The 19,726-nt window shown below is 44.7% G+C and overlaps 1 protein-coding gene across 2 annotated transcripts in view; it reads left to right on the top strand.

Moving 5' to 3' along the window:
• QRSL1 (glutaminyl-tRNA amidotransferase subunit QRSL1) overlaps positions 1-19,726 on the top strand; it is a 146,748-nt gene that overhangs the window by 13,351 nt on the left and 113,671 nt on the right. The window contains exon 2 of one of the 2 annotated variants that reach the window (XM_077289629.1): positions 7,359-7,518. The exons of the other annotated variant lie outside the window; for it this stretch is intronic. Within the exon in view, the coding sequence (XP_077145744.1) occupies positions 7,359-7,518 (160 nt within the window). The remainder of the gene's footprint in view (positions 1-7,358; positions 7,519-19,726) is intronic. 2 annotated transcript variants of the gene reach the window in all.

Here is a 19,726-nt window from a genome sequence, read left to right as displayed (position 1 = left end):
TTTCCGTAAATACCTGGATAAATTTATGATTGTGTATTTGGATGACATTTTGATTTTTTCGGATGACTGGGAGTCGCATGTTCAACAGGTTAGGAAGGTTTTTCAGGTTTTGCGGTCCAATTCTCTGTTTGTAAAGGGTTCAAAGTGTATCTTTGGGGTTCAGAAGATCTCCTTTTTGGGGTATATTTTTTCCCCTTCTTCTGTTGAGATGGATCCTGTCAAGGTTCGGGCTATTTGTGATTGGACGCAGCCTACTTCCCTGAAGAGTCTTCAGAAGTTTTTGGGCTTTGCTAATTTCTATCGTCGATTTATAACTGGGTTTTCAAGTGTTGCTAAACCTCTGACTGATTTGACTAAGAAGGGGGCTGATGTTGCCAATTGGTCCTCTGCGGCTGTGGAGGCCTTTCGGGAGCTTAAGCGCCGCTTTTCTTCTGCCCCTGTGTTGCGCCAGCCTGATGTTTCGCTCCCTTTTCAGGTTGAGGTTGATGCTTCCGAGATTGGAGCGGGGGCGGTTTTGTCGCAGAAAAGTCCCGATTGCTCAGTGATGAGACCATGTGCATTCTTCTCTCGAAAGTTTTCGCCCGCCGAGCGAAATTATGATGTCGGTAATCGGGAGCTCTTGGCTATGAAGTGGGCATTTGAGGAGTGGCGTCATTGGCTTGAGGGTGCTAGACATCAGGTGGTGGTCTTGACTGATCACAAGAATCTGATTTACCACCTTGAGTCTGCCAGGCGTCTGAATCCTAGACAGGCGCGCTGGTCATTGTTTTTCTCTCGGTTTAATTTTGTGGTTTCATACTTGCCGGGCTCGAAAAATGTGAAGGCAGATGCTCTTTCTAGGAGTTTTGAGCCTGACTCCTCTGGTGATTCTGAGCCTACGGGTATCCTTAAGGATGGAGTGATTTTGTCTGCTGTCTCCCCAGACTTGCGACGTGCTTTGCAGGAGTTTCAGACTGATAGGCCTGATCGTTGTCCATCTGGGAGATTGTTTGTTCCAGATGAGTGTACCAGTAGAGTCATCTCGGAGGTTCATTCTTCTGTGTTGGCGGGCCACCCTGGAATTTTTGGTACCAGAGATTTGGTGGCCAGGTCCTTTTGGTGGCCTTCCCTGTCTCGGGATGTGCGTACCTTTGTACAGTCTTGTGATGTTTGCGCTCGGGCTAAGCCTTGCTGTTCTCGGGCTAGTGGATTGTTGTTGTCCTTGCCTATTCCGAAGAGGCCATGGACGCACATCTCGATGGACTTTATCTCGGATCTCCCGGTTTCTCAGAAAATGTCCGTCATTTGGGTGGTGTGTGACCGTTTTTCTAAGATGGTTCATTTGGTACCCTTGCCCAAATTGCCTTCTTCATCGGAGTTGGTTCCTTTATTTTTTCAGAATGTGGTTCGCTTACATGGTATTCCGGAAAACATCGTGTCTGACAGAGGATCTCAATTTGTGTCTAGGTTCTGGCGAGCGTTCTGTGCCAGGATGGGCATTGATTTGTCTTTTTCATCTGCGTTCCATCCTCAGACTAATGGCCAGACGGAGCGAACTAATCAGACTTTGGAGACTTATTTGAGGTGTTTTGTGTCTGCTGATCAGGATGATTGGGTCGCCTTTTTGCCGTTGGCAGAGTTTGCCCTCAATAATCGGGCCAGTTCTGCTACTCTGGTTTCTCCTTTCTTTTGCAATTCTGGGTTTCACCCTCGGTTTTCATCTGGTCAGGTGGAATCTTCGGATTGTCCTGGAGTGGATTCTGTGGTGGATAGACTGCACCGGATTTGGAGTCATGTGGTGGACAATTTGAAGTTGTCTCAGGAGAAGACTCAGCAGTTTGCTAATCGTCATCGTCGTGTGGGTCATCATCTCCGTGTTGGAGACTTGGTGTGGTTGTCTTCTCGTTTTGTCCCTATGAAGGTCTCTTCTCCTAAGTTCAAACCTCGGTTCATAGGTCCTTATAACATTTTGGAGATTCTTAATCCTGTATCTTTTCGTTTGGACCTTCCAGCATCTTTCACCATTCATAATGTCTTCCATAGGTCGTTGTTGCGGAGGTACGAGGTACCGGTTGTTCCTTCTGTTGAGCCTCCTGCTCCTCTGCTGGTGGAGGGTGAATTGGAGTATGTTGTGGAGAAGATTTTGGACTCTTGCATTTCCAGACGGAGACTTCAATATCTGGTTAAATGGAAGGGATACGGTCAGGAGGATAATTCTTGGGTGACTGCCTCTGATGTTCATGCCTCTGATTTGGTTCGCGCCTTTCATAGGGCGCATCCAGATCGCCCTGGTGGTTCTCATGAGGGTTCGGTGCCCCCTCCTTAAGGGGGGTGTACTGTTGTGAATTCTGTTTTTGGGCTCCCTCTGGTGGCCACTGGTGGTACTGGTTTACTTTTGTCTTGTGTTTCCGTGCACCTGTTTTCATCAGGAAATTGGGAGTTTCCTATTTGGTCTGGCTTCTCAGTCATTCTAGGGCCGGCAATCAATGTTACCAGAGCACCTCTGTTGCTTGCTACCTGCTCCAAGTCTGCAATTCAGCTAAGTTGAATTTTTGGCATTTTTTGTGTTTGTTTTGTCCAGCATGCATTTATATTTCTCGTGCTGCTGGAAGCTCTAGTGAGCTGAAATTACCACTCCGGTGTCATGAGTTGATAACGGAGTTAAGGTAGTTTCAGGATGGCTGCATAGGGTTTTGAGGTAACCGCGAAGTCCTCTTTTGTATTTTCATCTATCTAGTCAGAGGGCCTCACTTTGCTGAATCTATATTCATACTGCGTTTGTGTTTTCCTCTTACCTAACCGTTATTATATGTGGGGGGCTACTATAACTTTTGGGGTTTCCCTGGAGGCAAGCCAGGTCTGTGTATTCCTCTTCTAGGGATAGCTAGATCTCCGGCTGGCGCGAGGTGCCTAGGGTTAAAACGTAGGTACACCCCCTGGCTACTTTTATTTGCGTGTTAGGTTCAGTATCGCGGTTACCTGAGATACCATCTTCCTAGAGCTAGTCCGTTTTTGCCCGTGTCCCTGCCATTGGGAATCATGACACTGATGGCTCTGTGATGAAGCCATGTGCTTTCTTTTCAAGAAAGTTTTCATCTGCCGAGCGGAATTATGATGTTGGTAATCGGGAGTTGTTGGCTATGAAGTGGGCATTTGAGGAGTGGCGACATTGGCTCGAGGGAGCTAAGCATCGTGTGGTGGTCTTGACTGATCACAAGAATTTGATTTATCTCGAGTCGGCCAAGCGGCTGAATCCTAGACAGGCTCGTTTGTCGTTGTTTTTCTCTCGTTTTGATTTCGTGGTCTCATACCTGCCTGGTTCGAAGAATGTGAAGGCTGATGCTCTTTTTAGGAGTTTTGTGCCTGACTCTCCTGGTGATTCAGAGCCAGCTGGCATCCTCAGAGAGGGGGTGATTTTGTCTGCCATCTCCCCAGATTTGCGACGAGTGCTGCAGGAGTTTCAGGCGGATAGACCTGACCGTTGTCCACCGGAGAGACTGTTTGTCCCGGATAGATGGACCAGCAGAGTTATTTCCGAGGTTCATTCTTCGGTGTTGGCAGGCCATCCTGGGATTTTTGGTACCAGAGAATTGGTGGCTAGGTCCTTCTGGTGGCCTTCCTTGTCGCGGGATGTGCGTTCCTTTGTGCAGTCTTGTGGAATTTGTGCTCGGGCTAAGCCTTGCTGTTCTCGTGCCAGTGGCTTGTTGTTTCCTTTGCCTGTCCCGAAGAGGCCTTGGACGCACATTTCCATGGATTTTATTTCAGATCTCCCTGTCTCTCAGAGAATGTCTGTCATTTGGGTGGTGTGTGATCGTTTTTCTAAGATGGTCCATTTGGTGCCCTTGCCTAAGTTGCCTTCCTCCTCCGAGTTGGTTCCTCTGTTTTTTCAAAATGTGGTTCGTTTGCACGGGATCCCTGAAAATATTGTTTCCGACAGAGGATCCCAGTTTGTGTCTAGATTTTGGCGGACCTTTTGTGCTAAGATGGGCATTAATTTGTCTTTTTCGTCGGCCTTCCATCCTCAGACGAATGGCCAAACCGAGCGCACTAATCAGACTTTGGAAACCTATTTAAGATGTTTTGTTTCTGCTGATCAGGACGACTGGGTGACTTTTTTGCCATTGGCCGAGTTTGCCCTTAATAATCGGGCTAGTTCTGCTACTTTGGTTTCGCCTTTTTTTTGTAATTCAGGGTTTCATCCTCGTTTTTCCTCGGGTCAGGTGGAGCCTTCTGACTGTCCTGGAGTGGATGTTGTGGTGGATAGGTTGCATCAGATTTGGAATCATGTGGTGGACAATTTGAAGCTGTCACAAGAGAAGGCTCAGCGCTTTGCCAACCGCCGTCGCTGTGTGGGTCCCCGACTTCGTGTTGGGGACTTGGTGTGGTTGTCTTCTCGCTTTGTTCCTATGAAGGTCTCCTCTCCTAAGTTTAAGCCTCGGTTTATCGGTCCTTATAAGATTTTGGAAGTCCTTAACCCTGTGTCTTTTCGTTTGGACCTCCCGGCATCGTTTGCTATTCATAATGTGTTCCATCGGTCGTTGTTGCGGAGGTATGTGGTTCCTGTGGTTCCTTCGGTTGAGCCTCCTGCCCCTGTGCTGGTTGAGGGAGAATTGGAATATGTGGTGAAGATCTTGGATTCTCGTATTTCTAGACGGAGGCTTCAGTATTTGGTTAAGTGGAAAGGCAATGGTCAGGAGGATAATTCCTGGGTTTTCGCCTCTGATGTTCATGCGGCCGATTTGGTTCGTGCCTTCCATGTGGCTCACCCTGATCGCCCTGGGGGTTTTGATGAGGGTTCGGTGACCCCTCCTCAAGGGGGGGGTACTGTTGTGAACTCCGTTTTCAGGTTCCCTCTTGTGGTCACAGATGGTATTGTGTGACTTTGGTTTTTTGGCTCCCCCTGGTGGTTTGGTTTATTATCCTGCGGGTCTGGCTGGATCAGCTGCCTCGTTATCCACCAGGGAGGCTCCTATTTAGCTCTGCTTCACTTCCACTTGTTGCCGGCTGTCAATGTATTCAGTGCTATTCTGATTACTCCTGATTATCTCGTTTTTCTGCCTCTTCAGGATAAGCTAAGTTCTGTTTGAATATTTTTTGCTCATCTGCCTGCAATATGATTTCTGTGTATGATGAGTCTAGTCCAGCTTGCTAATATGTGATTTCTTGTTGCTGGTAAGCTCTGGGGTACGGAGTTGCTTCCCCCGCACCGTTAGTTGGTGCGGGGGCTCGAGCAATCTCTGCGTGGATATTTTGAATAGGGTTTTTTTTATTGACCGCACAGTTTCCTTCCTATTTTCTGCTATCTAGTATTAGCGGGCCTCATTTGCTAAATCTGATTTCATCTCTGCGTTTGTGCTTTCCCCTTAACTCACCGTTAATATTTGTGGGGGGCTATTCTATATCTTTGGGGTCATTTCACTGAGGCAAGAGAGGACTTTCTTTCCCTCCAGGAATAGTCAGTTTCTCAGGCCGTGAAGAGACGTCTAGGATTTTTAGGTAATGTTCCACGGCTGCCTATAGTTGTGTGCGGATAGGATCAGGTTGCGGTCAATCTAGTTACCACTTCCCCAGAGCTAGTCGTCTGTTCAGTTACTTAGCTAGTCCGACCTGCGATCCTTGCCACTAGGATCATAATAGATAACACCAAAACCTTTTCTCCACTCATGGTTAGTGGTTGGATGAAGCCATTTATTGTCAAACTACTTTTTCTCTTTTTACATCATAATGACAACCAAAAACATCCAAATGACCCTGATCAAAAGTTTACATATCATGGTGATTATGGCCTGATAACATGCACAGAAGTTGACACAAATGGGTTTGAATGGCTACTAAAGGTAACATCCTCACCTGTGACCTATTTGCTTGTAATCAGTGTGTGCATAAAAGCTGAGTGAGTTTCTGGGATCCAGACAGACTCTTGCATCTTTCATCCAGCCACTGACGTTTCTGGATTGTGAGTCATGGGGAAAGCAAAAGAATTGTCAACGGATCTACAGGAAAAGGTAGTTGAACTGTATAAAACAGGAAAGGGATACAAAAAGATATCCAAGGAATTGATCATGTCAGCAGTGTTCAAACTGTGATTAACAAATGGAAAATCAAGGGCTCTGTAAAAACAAAACTAACACAAATTTGGTAGACCAACTAAACTTTTGTCCACAACTGCTAGGAAAATTGTTTGGGATGCAAAGCAAAACCCACAAATAACATCAGCTGAAATACTGGACTCTGAAAACTAGCGGTGTGGCTGTTTCAAGATGCACAATAAGGAGGCACTTGAAGAAAAATGGGCTGCAAGGTCGAGTCGGCAGTACTCCATTGCCATCACTGTGCAAATACCACAAAATATCTCGCCTACAGCAAGAGATAAGCCTCAAAACTTCTGGAAAAACTTAATTTGGAATGATAAGACCAAAATTGAACTTTTTGGCCACAACCATAAATGTTGCATTTGGAGAGAGGTCAACAAGGCCTATGATGAAAGAACACCATTCCTCCTGTAAAGCACGGAGGTGGATTGCTGATGTTTTGGGGATGTGTGAACTTCAACGGCACAGGAAACTTGGTCAAAGTTGAAGGAAAGATGAATGAAGCACGTTATCAGCAAATACTGGAGGCAAATTTGCAATCAACCCGGAAGCTGCACATGGGACGTACTTGGATGTTCCAACATGACAATGATTCAAAACGCCATACCAAGTTGACCTGTCATTGGCTACAGCTGAACAAAGTGAAGGTTCTGGATTGACCATCTCAGTCTCTTGACCCAATATCATTGAGCCACTCTGGGGAGATCTCAAGCGCGCAGTTCATACTAGACAGCCCAGGAATTTACCGGAGCTGGAGGCTTTTTGCCAAGAAGAGTGGACAGCTTTACCATGTGAGAAAATAAAGAACCTCATCCATAACTACCACAAAAGACTTCAAGCTGTGATTGATGTTAGAGGGGGAAATACACGGTATTAAGAAATGGCGTATGTGAACTTTTGATCATGGTCATTTGGATGTTTTGGGTTGTCATTATGATTTAAAAAGAGAAAACGCAGTAGTTTGACAATAAATGGCATCCACTAACCATGAGTGAAGAAAAAGTTTTGGTGTTATCATTCATATTCTCTGAAAAAAGGCCAAGCAAGCAAAAATTCTGCTGGGGTATGTAAACTTTTGAGCACAACTGTATACGCATACCATTTATGGAGGGTTTTTTTCCCTCTCCTAAGTTAAGGGTTGTACAATTAAATCACTGTAAGTTTGTGCAGGTTTTGTATGTTTCTACTCACTGACCACATGGAGACTTGCATATTAGAAACTTTTCTGTTTATGCTTTACGTACATAAAACTGAATAATCTCTGATGTTTTACCTTGTATTACACAGGCAGCTGCTGCCTTTAGACTTGGACAGCTGAATCCTACAGAGTTATGCCAGAAGTGTCTATCATTTATTAAGGAAACAACATTTCTCAATTCTTACATAACTGTAACTGAAGAGGTTGCCCTAAAACAGGCAGCAGAAGCAGACAAGCGTTTTAAACAAGGTAGGGTTTAATAGAGAAAAATTATTAATCATTCTAAAATGTAAAGAAAATAAAAGGTATAGAAAATGTGTGAACTACTCAATCATTTGTCCAATCATAGAAGAGACAGCACTTAACGTTCCAGATGCAGTTGTTTATTCAGTGGCATGAACACGTCGGCGGGCGAGGTGGGTGTCGGACTACTGGTCTTGTCCTATAGTCAGGATTTACATAGAACACGGGAGAGTTTCAGAACGTTTTTAGGGAGTATACATTGGGAGTCGGTTATATACCCCTTTATGGAATGCAGCACAGGCGCTGATTAAGGTGCTAGTCTTCATTTAGACATTAAAAAAAGGTAACAGATTTCCTTTTGCCTCAGAGCCTGTTTTCAACTTCCTGACTCAGCCAATTTTTTTCAAATTTGACCAGTGTCACTTTATGAGGTAATAACTCTGGAACGCTTCAACGGATCCCACTGATTCTAAGACTGTTTTTTTTGTGACATATTGTACTTCACAATATTGTTTAATGTGACTTGTGTTTATTTGTCAACTTAAATTTGGTGAAAAATGTGAAAATTTCACCATTTTCAAACTTAACTCTGATTCAAGGGCATAAAAATTGTCACACAAAATAGTTAATAAATACCATTTACCACATGTCTACTTTACATCTCTATCATTTTTTTTGAAGCATAATTTTTTTTTGTTAGGAAGTTAGAAGGGTTAAAAGTTGATCAGCAATTTATTATCTTTCGAGCAAAATTGACAAAACCTTTTTTTTAGGCACCACATCACATTTGAAGTGACTTGAGGGGCCTTTATGACAGAAAATACCCCAGAGTTCCACCATTCTAAAACCTGCACCCCTGAAAGTGCTCAAACCACACTCAAGATTTTTTTAAAATCCTTTAGGTGTTTTACAGGAATTAAAGAATTGCAGAAAGAAAAAATGAACATTTTCCTTTATTTCACAAAAATGTTACTTTAGGCCTCTTTTTTCATTTTCACAAGGGTAGCAAAAGAAAGTGGACCCCCAAATTTGTTGTGCAATTTCTCCTGAGTAGGCCGATACCTAATATGTGGGTGAAAACTACTGTTTAGGTGCACGACAGAGCTCGGAAGGGAAGCAGTACCGTTTGACTTTTAGAACGCAAAATTGTTTTGAATCGAGAGTGGATGCCATGTCACTTTTTGGGAAGGCCCTGATGTGCCTAAACAATGGAAACCCCCCACAAGTGACACCATTTTGGAAACTACGCCCCTCAAGAAATTTATCTAGAGGCACCGTTATTGTAATGATAATAATGCTTTTGGTTTTACTGGTGTGTGAAGTTATGACGTGATAGTACCGTATTTTCCGGCGTATAAGACGACTTTTTAACCCCTGAAAATCTTCTTAAAAGTCGGGGGTCGTCTTATACGCCGGGGATCGCCTTGTACGCCGAGTGTATATGGTGGGTGGGGGAGAGTGGTCCTGATGACGACGAAGGGGCGTCTCACAGGAAAATGAGTATCCCCCATTACCTCATCATAGCGCTGCAGCGTGGGGTCTCTGTGCTGGGAGCAGGGGCTGCTGTGCTGTGGGGTGGCGGCTCCTCTTCTGCAGTGTGGGGCCTCTGGTGCTGTGGGGCGGCGGCGGCGTATCTTCATGCAGTCGGGGCTCCTCCGGCATCTCCCTAAAGCCCGGAGTCCCCGCTGGCAGCTCCATCGGTACAATACGGTGGCCTCCGGGAAAATGGCCGCTGCTCAGATTCAGATCTCGTGTCCCGAGATCTCGGGACGAGATCTGAATCTGAGCATGCACCGCCCCCAGCGGCCATTTTCCCGGAGGCCACCGCATCGCACCTATTGAGCTGCCTCCGGGAAAATGGCCGCTGCTCAGATTCAGATCTCGTCTCCCGAGATCTCGGGACGAGATCTGAATCTGAGCAGCGGCCATTTTCCCGGAGGCCACCGTATTGTACCGATGGAGCTGCCAGCTGGGACTCCGGGCTTTAGGGAGATGCCGGAGGAGCCCCGACTGCATGAAGATACGCCGCCGCCCCACAGCACCAGAGGCCCCACACTGCAGAAGAGGAGCCGCTGCCCCACAGCACAGCAGCCGCCGCCCCACAGCACAGCAGCCGCCGCTCCCAGCACAGAGACCCCACGCTGCAGCGCTATGATGAGGTAATGGGGGATACTCACTTTCCTGTGAGACGCCCCCTCGTCGTCATCAGGACCACTCCCCCCCCCCCCCCAAAAAGGCACATATTCACCGGCCCTATAAGACGACATACGGTGTATAAGAAGACCCCCGACTTTTAAGAAGATTTTATATTTTAACTGGTAAAGTTGGGGGGTCGTCTTATACGCCCAGTCGTCTTATACGCCGGAAAATACGGTATATGTAAGTTGTGCGAACTACATCCGATTATAAAAGTGTGTTGTGTCAATAGGTTAAAACTAAATTGTATTAATTTATGGATGTGTGGTACGTTTTGAAGCAATCCTTAACCCCTTCATTCCCGAGCCTGTTTTCACCTTCATGACCGGGCCAAATTTTTTCAACTCTGACCCGTGTCAGTTTATGAGGAAATAACTCTGGAATGTTTCAATGGATCCCACTAATTCTAAGACTGTTTTTTTGTGACATATTGTCCTTCATGATAGTGGTAAAATTTGTTCGATATGACTTGCGTTTATTTGTGGAAAAAAGTGTGCAACCAGGCGCTATATCTGATTCTGATGTCATGGATACACAGATATTCCCATATGCCTCCTGAGGAACTGTATCATGGGAGGGAAACGCGTCGGGGCGAGATCTGAGTTCAGATAAGTTTGCCAGTATTGACTGGCGTTAGTATCTTGTTGTTTTGACCTATTGTGGGGCATAGTGCAATAGTGCTTGTTTGGTATAGATATATGATCAACTCGCTGTCACAAGGGCATGTTGCAATATTTATTTTTATGGATATGCTGAGAATGGGCATACTGAGGATTTGTTGCAATATTATTCCAATTTGGACAGGTGCTAATAGGGTTGCAATTATATAGGCATGCTTGGAAAAAAAAAGGAAAAATCTCTAACTGATTGTATTTTGCTGTTGGGGCGCATAATTTGAGACCCCATTGAGATAATTTCTATGCATGTTGTACTGTGACTCCCTATACAGCTTGTGTAAGCTATAATCTGTAAACCCCTAAGAGTGTTAGTTATCCTGCATGTGACAGTGGGGGTGGTTGGTGGCGTAAGGTTGGCTATTCACTATTGAATGATGGTATTATAAAGCCCCCTTGTATCCTAGATATGTTTGTACTAGGGAAACGGTAGGGTTACCAGGGTCAGCCACCGAGGAGCTGGGGCACCAGATTGCGTCCAAGAGGGTGCCAACCTCCGCTGGTAGGTAGGGAGCATTCTAGGGACTCATTAGGGTGAATTTAGTTGTCCCAAATTTTCCCTAAAGTGCAAGATTAACAAGTTTGTTTGCACCAGACATATTTTTTTGTGGTGGCGGTTAGTGTTTAGAAATCCTTGTTTTTTGCTACACTGTTTAAGTATTGTATGTTTTTATGTACTTTTGTATTCTGGTAGGGGTATTATCCGGTAACTCCACTCTATAACAAGGGATTTCTAGGGAGAGAAGGGCGAGGAGTAGGCGCTATATTGCGTTCAAGAGGGTGTCAACCTCCGCAGGCAGGTAGGGTTAAGATAGGGGTGAATAGGGTTAAATAGGCATACCCATACCCTAGCCTGCCTTATGGTCTAGTCTGCTAATAGTGGGTCAAAAGTATTTAGTGACCTGGTGTTACATTATTTTGAGTTTGGTTTGGTTTTTAATTCTAGTTGGAAATAAACTTTAATGTTTTATGGTATTAGTTTTGTGGTACGCTTTGAAGCAATCCTTAACCCCTTCATCCCCAAGCCTGTTTTCACCTTTATGACCGGGCCAAATTTCTTCAATTCTGACCCGTGTCAGTTTATGTGGAAATAGCTCTGGAATGCTTCAATGGATCCCACTAATTCTAAGGGTACGTTCACACAGGACTTTTTTGCTGCGTATTTTTGCTGCGTTTTTTTATGCTAATTTTCAGCTGCTTTTTACAGTACCAGCAAAGCCTATGAGATTCCAGAAATCTCATGCACACACATTGGGTTTTTGTTTGATCAGTATTTTCTGCTTTGCTGCGTTTTTTGGACATAGGGCATGTCACTTCTTTCAGCGTTTTTGCTGCGTTTTTGCAGCGTTTTTTCACCCATTGACATGAATGGGTGATGGAAAAAACGCTGCAAAAATGCTGAAAAAACGCATGTAGCATTATTTGCTGCGTTTTTTGTGCAGAAAATCATGGCCAGCAGGAAGTGATCTCACAGCCAAGAGCTTAGGGGTGTGGTTAGTGAGGTGTGAAGAGCCATTGTGAGCCATTGTGAGGTGTCCTGATTGTGATCTATTGTGAGGGAGTTCCTGGTAGGGAGGTGTGAAGAGCCATTGTGAGCCATTGTGAGGTGTCCTGATTGTGATCTATTGTGAGGGAGTTTCTGGTAGTGAGGTGTTAGCCATGTCTTGGTATAGGACAGTGATGGGCAACCTTTTGAGCTTGGTGTGTCAAAATTCGCCAAAAAACCGAACATAACTTGGGTGGTGTGTCACCTTGATGATAAAAACATAATTTTGCGACATGTATAGTTTAAATAACAAATATGTATAATTATAATTAACTTACTTGCTTAGTGACTTCTTTGTTCATCTGTCAGTTGGTTTCTTTTGTTGGTCTTGCTATTATTTAACTTGTGTGGGGTGCCGTGAACTAAGATGATGGGTCTCCCCTGTACACTGATGCTGGGGTGCAGGGCAGATGTTGGGTCCCCCCTGTACACTGATGCTGGGGTGCAGGGCAGATGTTGGGTCCCACCTGTACACTAATGTTGGGGTGCAGGGCAGATGATGGGTCCCCCCTGTACACTGATGCTGGGGTGCAGGGCAGATGTTGGGTCCCCCCTGTACACTGATGCTGGGGTGCAGGGCAGATGTTGGGTCCCCCCTGTACACTGATGCTGGGGTGCAGGGCAGATGTTGGGTCCCACCTGTACACTAATGCTGGGGTGCAGGGCAGATGCTAATCACTAGCTTATAATTAGAAGTGTCCTGTGACTGTCCAGGACATTAGTGAAAGTCCTTTGCTTTTCTCCCTCCGGCCCTTGGTGTACTCTACAATACCCCCAGTCATTCTAGTGGTGGCACCAGGGACAGTGTGCGACAATGGCAGGCACCCTCCATACATAGCATGTGATGAGCTCCTCTGAGGATTTTTGTTCACTTCCTTTCCTCTGAACTGGCCTGGGATCACTTCCTCGGAGCACACGTAGCTCCGTCAGTAATGGCTCCAGTGTGTGTGTGTGTGATTCCCCCCCGGGAGGGGGCTGGGAGCGTGAGCCGTGGCCAGAGTCCGCCGGCTTCCTCCTGCCGCTGGGAGGCCATGCATTGCTGGCTGCGGTGACGGAGAGTGAAGCGCGATGAGCAGCTCTCCGCGGCTCCGCTCCGTGCCCTCCGCCGGCCGTGCTCTGCAGCAGGCCGCCCCCTCCGCTGTGCAGCCAGCCTGCCTGTGCCGCCGCCGACCTCCTGTTCACTGGCGCTCACTTTCTGCTTCTAGGGTGGATCCATGCCGTGTACACTCCAGCAGACTCCCTGGTGTTCGGGGGGAACATACTAGGCCTGGGACTTCCGGGAGCTGCGCCGGGTCTACCGGAAGTCCCAGGCCTAGACGCTCTGCGCCGGAGCTCTGTTGTTTCGGCCTACAGGCCTCCTGCATGGCATCCGATCCGATAAAAAATCGGAACGGCTTGCCATGCAATTTAAGGATGCAATTTTTATGGGGCCGCGGCCAGCGGCCGCGTGTCACTAAAAATGACTACGCGTGTCAGCACTGACACGCGTGTCATAGGTTCACCATCACTGGTATAGGAGGATGAGCATTAATGTTTCCCAACTAATCATGGAGGTAATATTTTTTTTAATTTGTGATATATTTATCTATCCGATTGTTTGCAACGGTACACTTTGCGATGCTCATGTGCTGTTATGTACATGTTCATGTGTCCTGCATGTGTATGTTTGTATCTTCCTTGTCATGAATGTTGGCTTCATTTCATCTTGCATTTGGTAATTACTTTTTCATTTATTTTTCCAAGGTGGAAGCAATGCCTGTAATTTGGGATGTAGCTTGCCCAAACTACAGTGATCGTCAAAAAAAGGCCGGTGCATGGCATGTAATTCGCCGTAAATTGTTCCCCCGCTGGGATGAAGGCGATGCTAAGCTCCACTGGGGTCACTCAACTTTATTATCATGCACAAATAGACAAAAAAAACACCAAAACCACACAAAAAACGCATCTATAAGCAGCTGAAAATTGGCATAAAAAACGCAGCAAAAATACGCAGCAAAAATACGCAGCAAAAAAGTCCTGTGTGAACATACCCAAAAAACGCACCAAATACGCACCAAAAAAACGCACCTAAATTAGCATAAAAAACGCAGCAAAAATACGCAGCAAAAAAGTCCTGTGTGAACTTACCCTAAGATTGTTTTTTTGTGACATATTGTCCTTCATGATAGTGGAAAAATTTGTTCGATATGACTTGCGTTTATTTGTGGGAAAAAAAAGTAAATTTGGGTAAAATTTTGCCATTTTCAAACTTTTAATTTTTTATTTCCTTAAATTAGAGCATTATAGCACACAAAATAGTTAATAAATAATATTTCCAACATGAAAACATACTGACAGTAGAGTTATTAAACTCCCCCTAGTCATGAAGTGTTAAATTTTTAACAAATATCTTTATTAACACATAAAACATACACAATTAAAAATGCCTCACAATCAGAAATAGTGATATCAAGATAGACACCAGCGAAAAAACAGGCTATACACATCCAGATAGACATCAATCCTATTGCATTATATACATAAATTATATTTCTCCCGATTCAGTATGTCAGAAAAATCAACTTAAAGTGGCAGTGCAAACAAAATAGCTGGGGGGGCCACCTGAAAATGCCAGCATACGCTATACAATCATATCTCCCTCTAGTGAGGCCAGAAAAAAATCATTCCAAAGAAATAAATTACTCCCAGTTATGTAGGGCCATGGCCCAGCATTAAATATTATATAAATTTGCAAATCATATACTCCTAAGCCTCATAGCCACTTGACAACCCGGCTGGATCACAAGGAAGTCACCCACAGCTAACATAGGTTTCATGGGGCGAAACCCTATTCAAAGCATACGGGAAATCCAATCAGGCAAAGCCTCTAGCCTAACCCCTATTGCACCACCCATACGGCCAAGGCACATATCACTGTGGAGAATGAAAAAGATCGATGCTCAAACTTATTCGATACATATTACCTGGATGTGGACGCTGAAATAACGGCCTCGTGGCATGCTGAAACTCCGTTGGGGTAACGCACTGACGAGGGCCAACAGCCCGAAACACCGTGTCTACGAATTGAGATACTGATTTGGCTTTTATCCTAAGTCATATTGCACGACTCGTTAAAGGGTTGATTGTGACTTGTAGGATCGCTACTTCCAACAGGTGGCTGTTGTGAATTTGGATTCTGGGCTCCCCCGGTGGCCGCTTGTGGAATTGGACTTGTCATCCTCTTTCCTGTTTCACCTGGTTCCATCAGTAGTGGGTGTCGCTATTTAAGCTCATTTCTCTGGTGGTTTCTTGCCGGTCAACAATGTTATCTGATGCCTCTCAGTGCTTGTTCCTGCTTCTAGACAACTACTAGATAAGTTGGACTTTTGTCCATGTTTTGTTTTGCCTATTTTGTTCCAGTTCACAGCTGAAGTTTTGTTACTGTGTCTGGAAAGCTCTCGTTGATCAGGGATTGCTACTCTGGCGTTATGAGTTAATGCCAGAGTTTAAGGTAATCTCTGGATGGTGTTTTGTTAGTGTTTTTCTGCTGACCATGAAAGTATACTATCTGTCTTCTGCTATCTAGTAAGCGGACCTCAAATTTGCTAAGACTATTTTCCTGCTGCGTTTGTAGTTTCATCTGAACTCACCGTCATTATATGTGGGGGGCTACTGTCTTCTTTGGAATATTTCTCTAGAGGTGAGCCAGGTCTTATATTTCCCTCTGCTAGCTATTTAGGTCTTAGGCCAGAGCTGGGCATCTAGCGATAAATAGGAAATGCTACCTGGCTATTTCTAGTTGCGCGGCAGGCTTAGTTCATGGTCAGTATAGTTCCATCTTCCGAGAGCTTGTCCCTCTATAGGCTTGCTATGATCTCTGCCTGCAGAGATCATGACAGGTGGCGCTATAGAGTTAAGTCCTCTTTTTCTCAGAAGAGGCAATTTGCATATTTAAATTCCCAGAGGAGCATTGTACGGCAAATAAGCCTCCTTACCTTGACAAGCCAGAGATGGTATGTCACTCTCCATAAGGAGAAACGATACCCCTTAGACCCCCAGTCCAGAGCCTCTCACCTAGCCAAATCAGTTCTCATGCTTCGCACTGACGAGGGCCAACAGCCCGAAACACCGTGTCTGCGAATTGAGATACTGATTTGGCTTTTATCCTCATATTGCACGACTCGTTAAAGGGTTGATTGTGACTTGTAGGATCGCTACTTCCAACAGGTGATGCTATAGAGTTAAGTCCTCTTTTTCTCAGAAGAGGCAATTTGCGTAATTCAGATTAAACACCCAAGGGAGACCCTCACTATTACTCTGGACTCCATTTGGCCTCCTCTGTTCTGCGTTGTCCTTTTTTTTTTGAGGTGCAGAAAGCTGTGGCCAGCGGCATTTTTATGCACGCTTGAAAAGAAGGACACCGCCGGATCACAGGTCAGACGGTGTCCACAGTGCCTCCATCTTCCTCATTATAGGGAATCTTCTGCCGGAGGTTCCATCTGAATCCCGTATTTCAGAGATGTACATGGAGACCCTGGTGTAAGCGCTCAACACAGAGCACAGGATAAATTTGAAATGATCCTTACTGCGATCTTTGGGAGACAGAATGAAAAAATCAACAGCAGGTGAAGAATTGGTTTTATTTCTTTTTCAGACTGTTCCTTGTGCGGTATAAGTGATTAGATGACTTTATTCTTTGGGTCGGTGCAATAACAGGGATACCAGATTTATATCGGGTTTTTATGTTTGGCTGCTGTTACACACTAAAAGACGCTTTTTTGTTTTTAAAAATTATTTTTTATGTATTTCGAGAGCTATAATTTTACCATATTTCTGCTGACAGTCATGTGAGAGCTTGTATTTTGCAGGACAAGTTGATTTTTTTGATTGGTACCATGTTCAGGCTCATGAAAGTTTTTGATTGCTTTCTATTCCGATTTTTGGGATGCAGAATGAACAAAAAACAGCAATGCAGGAATTGCTTTTTGGGCTTTTTTTTTTTTAATGCTGTTCCACGTGTGGTAAAATTGATAAGGCGGCTTTATTCTTCAGGTCAGTTTGATTAAATCAATACCCTATATAGTTTATGTTTTAATGCTTTTACACAATAATAACTTTTTTATAGAAAAAATTATTATTTTTGCATCGCTTTATTCTGAGAGCTATAACTTTTTTATTTTTCAGCTGACGGAACTGAATGGCGGCTTGATTTTTGCGGGACAAGATAACGATTTCAGTGATACCATTTCTATTTACATTTGTCTTTTTGATCGCGTTTTATTCCAATTATGTGTACTTTTGTTTTTATAATTTTTATTTATAGATACAATATATTTTTTCATTATTACAAAATAATAATGAAAAAATTTTCAAATATTTTTACTTTTTTTTTAAACGGTTTTTACTTTCTGCAGTTTGATTGCAGTTATAAGGTATAGCAATACAGCAGCATTGTGATACCTTATAACCTGTCAGTGTGCAGACACAAGATAGTTAGATATTGCAATGCTAGTGCCTGGTGACCCGGATGTTGTCATGATGACCTCAGGTTACCTTGGCAACGATCGGGACCCCACGATAAAGTCGTGGGGTCTCCGATCCAAGGTCAGAGGGGCTTTTGTTGTGAATTCCGTTCTGGAGCTCCCTCCTGTGGTTGCTAATGGTATTTTTGTGAGTTCTGCCCTTGAGCTCCCTCTGGTGGTTTTGAGTGGAACTGCTGCTCATTTAGGTAGCTGTAGCAGCTGCCTTCACTAATCGCCTTGCCTGGGTTTGTTATTTAAACCTGCTCTGGGCTTTAGTTCATGCCTGCTGTCAATGTTCTTGGTTGGATTTGGTTCTCTCCTTGGATTTCTCATATGGCCTGTCCTTGTCAGCAAAAGATAAGTTTTTGCTAGTTTTTGTTTGTCCATTTGCTTGGACTCTATTGCTCTGCAAATATGTCTCTTTTTGTCCAGCTTGTCACTATGTCTTATTCAGGCTAGCTGGAAGCTCTGGGAAAGCAAATTTGCCCCTCCACACCGTGAGTCGGTGTGGAGTTCATTTTTGTAAACTCTGCGTGGATTTTGTAGTTTTTAATACTGACCGCACAGTATCCTTTTCTCTCTGTCTATCAAGTTTAGTATTGGCTTCCTTTGCTGAATTCTGATTTCACTTCTGTGTACGTCATTTCCCTCTCCATTCACAGTCAATATTTGTGGGGGGCTGTCTTTCCTTTTGGGGGTTTCTCTGAGGCAAGATAGCTTTCTATTTCCTTCTTTAGGGTTAGTTAGTTCTTAGGCTGTGAAGAGGTGTCTAGGGAGAGTCAGGAACATCCCACGGCTATTACTAGTGTTGTTAGGATTAGGGACTGCGGTCAGTAGAGATACCACCTTCTCAGAGCTCGTCCCATGTTGCGTTTTAGCCACCAGGTCATATCAGTGTGGCCTCTTAACCACCAGGTCATAACAGGCTTTCTTCCCTATGCTTGCTCTCTAAGTGCTGTGATTGCACTGATCACAGCATTGAGCGGGTTAGGCTGCCGTCACACTAGCAGTATTTGGTCAGTATTTTACATCAGTATTTGTAAGCCAAAACCAGGAGTGGAACAAATAGAGGAAAAGTATAATAGAAACATATGCACAACTTCTGCATTTATCACCCACTCCTGGTTTTGGCTTACAAATACTGATGTAAAATACTGACCAAATACTGCTAGTGTGACGGCAGCCTTAAAGTGCCGGGAGTTGTACTGGCACTACTTCTGGCACTGAGAGCCTTTTGTCAGCTGTTAAAATCAGCTGACACCCGCCTGCGATCGCCGCCACACAGCCCCCTGTGTGCGGCGATCACCATGACGTACATGTACTGCATTGGTCGGGAAGAGGTTAATGCAAGAGCCAGTCTTCTCAGGGCCGCTTTCTCAATGGTAAATTGTGTCCTTTCGTATTCCCCTCGTATTCCTTTTTTAGTGTTCTTCACTGTTTGGGGAACCTCACCGAGAAAATGTTGACCTGGTACAATGCGGGCATCATCATTTTCAGAAGTACTGGGACCCTCACCTTTCTGACTGCCAAAGATTAGAGCCTTAATGACTACCTCCTGAAACTGATGGGAGGTCCCGTTTTGCCTGCAGATCGAAACCGCAAAAATACATTGTACAGTGCCATCTGTACAATGTGCACGGCCAATTTTTTGTACCACACTTTAGCTTTTCGCATGGCACTGTATGGTTTAGCCATATTTGAGACCTGATTTGAGAGATCTACAGCGCCCTTGAATTTATTATAATCCAGGATACAATTTGACTTTGTGACTTGTGTTGTGGCTCCTCGGACAGTGACAAGGGAGCTGCTGTCGAGGCATATGCTGGTCAAGATAAGGACATCCCTCTTGTCCTTATGCTTGACCAGCAGTTGCCCAATTAGCAGCTTAGGGAGGCCTGTCTGATTTCTTTGTATGGTGCCACATGCAACTGTAGCTCTGATAGAGAGGGTCTTGAAGAGTGGGATGCTGGTGTAAAAGTTATCTACCGCTATCTAACAGTGGGTGCAGCATTTTCCGTGCAATTTTACCACTCACCCCCAGGACAGGTGGCCATTCGGGGGGGGGGGGGGGGCAATTTGGGTGTCCTTTCCCTCGTGGACCCTAAAACCCTAAATCTGCGGGTGTACCCTGATGTACTCTCACACAGCTTATATAGTTTAATTCCATAACTGGCCCTCTTACTGTGCAAGTATTGTGGGAATTTTAGCCTCCCTTTTGAAATTAACCAGAACCTCATCTCTACAGATGTCCCTTTGGGTATTGTATTCCTCAGCAAATTTTCTGCTGAAGTGTTCAG

The sequence above is a fragment of the Ranitomeya variabilis genome, chromosome 2, assembly GCF_051348905.1.
Source record: "Ranitomeya variabilis isolate aRanVar5 chromosome 2, aRanVar5.hap1, whole genome shotgun sequence".
NCBI classification, from domain to species: domain Eukaryota; kingdom Metazoa; phylum Chordata; class Amphibia; order Anura; family Dendrobatidae; genus Ranitomeya; species Ranitomeya variabilis.
The sequence above is the reverse complement of the archived record's forward strand: the minus strand, read 5'-3'. Positions and strand labels throughout refer to the sequence as shown.